General features: G+C 30.9%; 1 protein-coding gene across 1 annotated transcript; it reads left to right on the top strand.

The window, feature by feature from the left end:
• Positions 1-4,117: 4,117 nt before the first annotated feature.
• Positions 4,118-7,224, top strand: LOC106789953 (proclotting enzyme). Its single transcript, XM_014754532.1, has 8 exons — positions 4,118-4,124; positions 4,860-4,934; positions 4,998-5,312; positions 5,383-5,803; positions 5,877-6,112; positions 6,182-6,374; positions 6,473-6,750; positions 6,846-7,224. Exons 1-8 carry the CDS (start codon positions 4,118-4,120, stop codon positions 7,139-7,141), a joined length of 1,821 nt encoding a protein of 606 aa, XP_014610018.1. The 3' UTR covers positions 7,142-7,224.
• Positions 7,225-8,827: the final 1,603 nt, after the last annotated feature.

Genomic DNA, 8,827 nt, shown 5'->3' with positions numbered 1-8,827 from the left:
TAATAATAATATTATTAATAATAATAATAATAATAATAATAATAATATAATGATTCATTGATTTTGACAATTATATGGTTTTAATGTGAACACAAAAAAAGAAGAATAAAAGGGATGATGGCATAAGCATATGTTTAATGTAAGCCAGAAGATATATATAAACATTAACAAACAAAAAAATATAAAAAATATAGGATAAAAGAAGAACAAAAATATTTGTTTCGTACATTCTAACAAGAAATATTTTGTTCGCATCGAATTTTCTTGTGTATTTTAAATGATACACAACAACACAATAAAATATTATATTGCATAATGTGTTATAATCGCGCTACATTATATACGCTAGTAAGATAATTTTAAGCTGATATATACAAATACGTATTGCGTTGGATCCAAAAAAAAAACCAGATGCGATTAACTAACAATTGCATTAGACGATTAACAAAGCAAACTTTCCATTGTTTTTAATATCTATCTAACAGCATTCACATACACGTACACGCAAGCTGTTCATTCTCGATTCTTATAATGTTTTTAGTATGAACAGTGAAGCTATATATACATAAATCTTATTAACAAAAAAATGTGTCCCCCTGATACTGTTACGAGTATGAACAGTTTGTACATTGATGAATTCCATATAAATTGTATATTGTATACGTTAGAAAGAGAATCTGTGGCACAATATTCGCGTTGATAAAAAATGTCACAGAAAGAGAGAAAGAAAGAGAGAGGGAAGAGAAATTGGATGATTGAGAAATAGATGGAAGGACAATTATTCGAAAATAGTTACACAAATCTAAAAAGAAAGAGAGAGGGAAGAGAAATTGGATGATTGAGAAATAGATGGAAGGACAATTATTCGAAAATAGTTACACAAATCTAAAAAGAAAGAGAGAGGGAAGAGGAAAGGGAGAAGTTAAAAATGTAATGTGAATTCCAATAATAAATTTACAAATTAATCAATTCGTGAGTAATAAAATTAAACCAAACCAAAAAATAATAAAGAAACGGGACTATCAATAATCATTAAATCCATTCGATGGAAATAATAATAAAATAATTTCTTCGTCTTCGATCATGGGAGGAATCAGAAAAAAGGCATGAAGGAAGCATGATCAAGATCAAGATCAAAAAGAAGAAAAACAAGAAGAGTGCATTCCAAGGTGTATATATGTACCCATAACGAATAATCGAAAGCTGATGGAGCGGTAGAAGAAAGAGCAATAGCAAGAGGTAGTAGTAGTAGTATTAGTAGCAATAATACAGCGATGAACACTTTCCCTTGATAGTCGTGTTAGGGATGGCGTGTTTCCATCAGAGAAAAGGAGGAAGAGTAAATAAAGAGAGAGCGAGCGAGTAAGCAAGCAAGCAAGCTAGCACATCAGAAATAAAGTGTGTCGAGGTCTTTTCACGGGCAGTCGCTGTAGCCTGGGTTCTCTGCAATCACGGTTGCACGAAAACTTGCTTCCTTCTTACTTTTACACAAGTTTTCAATTAAAACAAAAAAAAATTCTTCTTTTTCTCCCCTTTAATTCATCACTCTTTTATCTCTTCACTCTTCTTTTGCATTCTTTCTCTTCTCTGGGTGTCTATCTCTATCCTTTTCTTTCTTCGGGTCTCCTCTTTTCTCCCTTCTCTTTTCTTTTTCTTCTTCTGTCTCCTTTCAACTCTCTCTCTTTTCTGCTCATATCTCTCTCTCTCTTTCTCTCTTTCTTTCTTTCTCTTTCTTCAAATTCGATACCATGCAAAATTTGCCGGTACTCCGGTGATCTTCACGACAGAGAGTCTCTTTTAATAGTTCAGCACTGTGTCTGCTGGTGAGCTACTCAGAAAGTGTTTAGTAGGTGTCAGGTGTGGTGTGTGACAGTCTCAGCAGTAGTGTTGTGGATTAAGTGCTGGAATGTACGTGAAAACTTGATGGGAATTTCTTTAACGAAGATGTTCTCTTTATTTCTTTTTAGTAAGTGTATTGTTTATGAGAGAGAGAGAGGGAGAGAGAGAGAGAGAGACACAGAAAGAGACCACCCTCTCTCTTTTCTATAACAAATCCTAACAATATCACACTGGCTGAGATTGTTTAGATGATGATAGCGAAGTAATTTTTTATTTTGTATTATTTTGTATTTTTGCTTTTTTTTTTTATATGCAAGAAAGAAATGTTTTAACATAGTGATTTGCGTTAGAACCTGAATCGAGAAAAAGGATAGAAATGTCAGCAAAAAATAAAAATATAAAATAATAAAATAAAACCAAAATCCACAAATGTTTAGAGGCGTGTGTATCGTAGAAAACGCGGTACTTTCTACATGCTGCTTTCAAACTAACGTCAGTAGGTCTCTTGTTCATGAATTTTGATTCGTTCTTTCATTATTTTTATGTATATGCATGATGTTTTTCTTATAAATATTCTAATATCTATCTAATTAAGAAAATATATAAAAATAAATGAAATAATTGATCGTCATTAGTATCATAATTTTAGATTATATAAATACATTAAAGTAAATGATTGAATTACATATTTGTCGTGACAAAACAAATAATTAAAAAATATGCATTTAACTCGCGCGGAGCACGTGTGTTCTAATGTGTTGTCGTCGTAATTGAAGAAGAAAATCACAAACCGTAAAGAACACAACGCTAAGCGCAGTTTCTTATCACGCGCCGTTTATTAATTGTAACTTTTGTTTTATTTTAACGAAGAATCTTTCGTTTGTATTATCCAACATGAAATCTATTCTATCTTTCTTTCTCTTTTTTTTCTTTTTTTAAATTTTTATTTTATTTTATTTCAATTTGCTGAAATTCAGCACACTTTCACCGTGCGTCAGAACGTAACGCTTTCGATAAGAGTTCCTTTTTTTGTATGTACATAAATAAGAACTCACATTTTTGTTTCATTTATTGCACGAAATTCATATTTACATTAATTAGTATAATTGCATTAAAAAAAAATCTTGTTCTTTAATTTATGCTTTAGAATCATTTAAATCGTCGTGAAACAGATCAATGGAAACAAATATTTCACACACACATACACACATTCAAAAGTTCAATTAAATTCGATTAAATTTAGTCTACCTGTATGCACGATACAAGATGCAATTAGAATAGAGCAATCAAGCAATTAACACCCTATTGCATAAGCAGTCATCATCGTTCCTTCAGTTAGTTTTTGTATTTTTTTTATAATCCTATCAGAAACATAACAATATTTTGAATGTCATTATACCCGCATGATGAGGGTTTTTTTCTTACACCATCTCCTATAATTATCAAATTACCTGTTGCATCAAAATGTAGCTCAATGCCATGTCGATAAATTACGTTATGAGATATTATCAAAAATAAAAAACAAAAGTCATGCAACGATGTTACACAATTTTGATAGACATAATTATTTTCATAATTAAAAAAAAAAAAAAGTGAGAGAAAAATTGAATTCTCTCGTGTGTAAATGTGTGTATACATATAAACATAACACAGTGACGCGTACGCGTACACACACATACGTACATTAACATGTATAGAAGCGCACTTAAAGTTCGATGAAGTATGAAACTTTCTTCGTATATTTTACGATTGGGATTTTTCAGATACAGATGAGAGAGTGGTCATATAACAATGATCACGTTTCGCTCTCTTACCCCCTTCTCATTCTAAGAAAAATAAATGATCTTCACTTCGACGTAAATAGTTTGAATGTATTAGCTGTATGAGTCAGTGAACGGAAGAAAGGCACACTTTCTCGTCGAGCAACTTTCACCGTCGATGAAGTCCATGTGTAGTAACTTGTACCGAAAAGTCCTCCTTTTTCATGCACACGTAATTTTGTAATTAGACTCCCCTTATATACCCCCAGCCCTTTCTTTCTGTCCTGTCCTTCTTTCTTTCTTTCTTTTTTTCTTTGTCTTTCAACCTTCAATTTTTCATTCAACTTGATAAATGAGAAGTCTTCTCGATGTCATACAAATTCTATTAGATTATTCATTGAAAATCAAGCTTAAAAGAAAAAATAAATATATATTAAAAAGATTAGTATTCTTTACCTGTATGTAATTAACCCAATAAACGATACAAAAATGTTCCTTCTCTCATTGATTATGCAGAAATGGAACGTGGGATGACAAAGAGACGTTTCTAAGCTATTCTTTTTTATCTTGTTCTTTGAAAGAAAGGTCGAAAAGAAAGGATCACCTACATAACAATGACTAAAAGTTGACATTAAAATAAATAAAACAAAAAAATTTAGGAATGAAAAATGACAAGGATCCGTATCTTCATCGTTGTTTTATTTGATAATGATAGCTTCAAATTTGGGTTACTCAAAGAACCGGTTCTTCCCTGATTCCAAACATATTCCTTTGTGCCGAAATATTCGAAATAAGTTTAGAAGCCGGATATAATTCTATGGGATTTTTTTTTAAAGAAGATACTCATATAAATTCTAGTTCAAGGGATATTTCTAAATCAATTCGATCATCTTCTTTGATTTTTCTTTCTTTTTGAATGTCTTATACACAAATACAAAATTTCTTATTAACACGATATTTTTCGATATCGAGAATTCCCAAATGATTCGAAAGTTGTCTTTCGACTCATACTTTTCGCAAGTATTGCATAACACATATGGCGTCTATGAAAGAAATACCTATTTACTTATTCAGAACACACGTTTAAGTAATAGGTTTTCCAATGTCTCATTGAATTGAAAATTTATAGGCTTGTTGCACAACATGATATTGTATAAAGAAAAAAAATTTCATTCCCAAGAAAAAACATTCCATTTTTTTTTCAATTGAAAAATTGGAAATAAAATAATGATTATTATCAATCATTTTCTATAATTACAGAATTTTGTTTAATATGGAATATATTTGGCGGAGCTTTTTCGTATACCGAAGAAATTGTACGATATCATGGTCAACGTAAGTAAAACGAATGATTGACCAAATTTTTGATCTTAGGATTATAATTTACGTAATATTTAGCATTAGGATATAGAATACCATCTTCTTATGGGCCATTACCGACTCGAGGATGGTCATCGGAAACTTGGAATTCCGGAGTACGAAGAACGGGAAGTCAATTGTACAGAAGAGACGTTCAAATTCGACCACCCCGTGTACATCTGGTTAAAATTGAAGAAGAACAGACAGATCCTTTGACGACTTTAAGCGAAACTTTAGGCGCATTGAACACTGTGGGTAGTTACATCGTTAATATGACGAGAGGAGTGGAGAACTCGAATAGTCCACCAAAAGAACTCCCATCAGCTTTATACACCATATCGAAAAATATTTTAGGTGGGATTGTACTATTAATTTGTTTAAACAATATTATTCAACATTTGTAAATATCGTTTAAATATCATAGGACTTAATGTAACGGACAGTATAGCACCATTGGTGAGAAGAGGTGTTGGATTAACATCGAAACCAACAATAAAATTACAAACAACAGGAATTCCATTAACAACGACAACAACAACAACAACAACTGTAAGGACTACAACATTAGAACCTACAATTTTAGCCGTAACATCAACAAATTTATCAAGACCAATTTCTCAAATACAACCTCAACAATCAGTGGAATTAGCTAATAGGGATAGAGAATCCGTAATACCTACGTGCATTACAGCAGATGGTTCATCAGGGAAGTGTCAAGATCTCAGTAATTGTCCACAACTATTGCTGGATTTGAAAAAACTAAGACAATCCTTATGTTTCAAAAGTATATTCGTACCTGGCGTTTGTTGTCCAATGAAAAAAACTGATGATTTATTGAACGATGGGTAAGATAAAGAAAGATTAAAGAACTATCGATCAATAATTCGATAATATTTGATTGTGTTCTTAATCTTTCAGAATAATCACTGGTACCGTTTCTCCGCCAATTATTGAGAACACTGTACGACCTACTCGACCACCATATCGCCCTATAAAACCACCTACACCTCGACCTATACCATTGTATCCAGTTGATTCATCTACTTTAGAACCATCAACCGGAACGATCCTGATGCCAGATTTGTCAGTCAACAATTCGAACAATGTTGAGACACTAGGCACTGTCGACAATAATTACATACAAGATGACGAAGGTATTTGACCATTTTTCGATAGCATTGTCATTAAGTTAGAAAGTCAATCAAATATTTTCTATCCGTTAGAATGTGGAGTGAGAAATTCTGGAAAGTATAGGGTTGTTGGAGGTGAAGAAGCATTGCCAGGACGTTGGCCTTGGATGGCAGCTATTTTTCTTCACGGTTCAAAGCGTACTGAATTCTGGTGTGGGGGATCCTTAGTTGGACCACGTCATATCCTAACTGCTGCGCATTGTACGCGAGATCAACGACAACGACCGTCAGTAAAAACAATTTCTAGTTTATTTCTATATTGTCTTTTTGATGAGAAAGTGAGGAATTTGTATAAAATAAATTCAACATTTTTCAAACGATTAGATTTGCTACAAGACAATTCACTGTACGTCTTGGTGATATAGACCTCGAAAGAGACGATGAACCGTCCTCACCTGAAACCTATGCCGTTCGAGCTATTTATGCTCATCCTAAATTTTCCCGAGTTGGTTTTTACAACGATATCGCTGTACTCGAATTAAACAGACCTGTTAAAAAGTCACCCTATGTGATACCAATATGTCTACCACAGGGACGCTTTCGTAGTGAAGTTTTTGCTGGTGCTAGACCAACCGTTGTCGGATGGGGTACAACATATTACGGTAATTTATTATTTCATTAAATTATCATTCAAAAGTATATAACGTTTACATTAAACATATTAACAATAACACAAATCTGTGGAAACATGTAACAGGTGGAAAAGAAAGTACAGTTCAACGACAAGCTGTATTGCCTGTATGGAGAAACGAGGACTGCAATGCAGCTTACTTTCAACCAATTACGAATAATTTCTTATGTGCTGGCTACAGTCAAGGTGGCAAGGACGCTTGTCAAGGTGATTCAGGCGGCCCATTAATGTTAAGAGTCGAAGGCCGATGGATGCAGATAGGCATCGTATCTTTCGGTAACAAATGTGGTGAACCTGGTTATCCTGGTGTTTATACACGCGTCACGCAATATCTCGATTGGATTAAAGGAAATTTCAAATGAATTTATTATATTATGTTTGATAAAGTGCCAAGGATAAATTAATCAATGGTGGTTTTTTTTCTTGTATAGTTCTAACATGTACATTATTACTATCTCTATTCGATTTATTATTCATATTGTTGTAAATATCCAATAATGTGACCCAGTGTATATTCATTGAATATATTTTAATTTATTGTTATTTGTTGTGTGTTCATCGTTTTTTTTTCCATAATTATTAAAACCCATAATTTCTTTTTAGCAATATTTTTAAGTCACAATGTATACGCATTACTATCGCCATCTTTAAATTTAAATAATCTTGTCATCTCACTAGTATCACGAAATTATGGTTGCTTACGTCCAAATTTGAAGTTTTGTGAAATGCTATTCGTTCCGGTGAAATGATTAAATTAACAATTATTTTGTAAAAAAGTTAAAATTTTTCATTTGAGTATGATAAATTTTTAGTGTTTTTTATACATTTATGTCATCATGTATAAAATTGAAAATTTTTAAACACATTTGTATTTTATAATCAAGAATTAATTTTAATTATGTCGATCGGAAACAAAATTAAAAGCGTTTCAGTCGAAGATTTAGGGAGCATCGTTAAACAAATGATCAATGGAACCCTTGAAAATACTGGTAAATATGATTATAAATATAAAAAAAAATAATGCACTTTTTTTTAATATTTAATATTATTTATAAATTTAAATATTAGCACAAGTCGCCAAATTACATCGGGTTGTTTATGAGGAATGGTGTTCCAAAAAAATGGCTAAATTAATAAATTCACATTCAAGAGAAATATCAGAAAATTTAATTGAAGATATTGACAAGGTTTTATCCCATAATTAATTATATATTTTTTTAATATATTTATTATATTAAAATGACAATATTTTTAGGATACATTATCATCAATTATATTAAGCAACAAATTTAATTCAAACTATGAACTTAATTCACAATCTTCTAAAATTGAAATGAATAATCATACTGAAAATATAAAAAAAATAAAAAATGAGCCAAGCAAGAAAAATATTGATATTATAAATATTAATATTGAACGATATTTCAAAAATAGACGATCAAAAAGTGATTCTACGTTAACAAATATTACAAATTATTTTACAAAAGATAATATTGATTTAAAAACTCGATCGTTAACTTTTAGTAATATTAATGGATTTAATAAATTTAATTCACGAATTTCAATAAAAGAAGTAAGTTAGTAAAACGAGTATTTGTAAATATCTCATTTCGAATATCGATTTTAATTATTTTTGTAGACAAAATTAGAAGACAATTGTGCAAATGAAGATAAAAATATCGTTTTATTCAACGACACAAAAATGAATGTAGATATAGTCGAAGTATGGAATAATAATCCACAAAAAACGGACCCAAACAAGAAGGCAAAGCGTGATCCAATTAAAATCAATCGTAAAACACAAGATAATAAAATGTTCGATTAATTAACAAATTAAATTAACTAAATTAATTATTTTAAAATTATAAAAATAATATAATTTTGTTTTTAAAGGAAATATGAAGATAAAAATTACTTAGCATTCGAGAATTGGAAGAAACAAAAAAATATTAAATATAAGCAAATGATCAAACAAGAACAAAAGGAGAAACAACAGAAATTACAAACTAAATTAGCAGAAATAGAATCTAAAAGACTAGCTCAGGTTT

The sequence above is a fragment of the Polistes canadensis genome, unplaced genomic scaffold (assembly GCF_001313835.1).
Source record: "Polistes canadensis isolate GaletaPanama2010 unplaced genomic scaffold, ASM131383v1 scaffold_209, whole genome shotgun sequence".
NCBI classification, from domain to species: domain Eukaryota; kingdom Metazoa; phylum Arthropoda; class Insecta; order Hymenoptera; family Vespidae; genus Polistes; species Polistes canadensis.
This window is presented reverse-complemented; position numbering and strand designations above follow the sequence as displayed.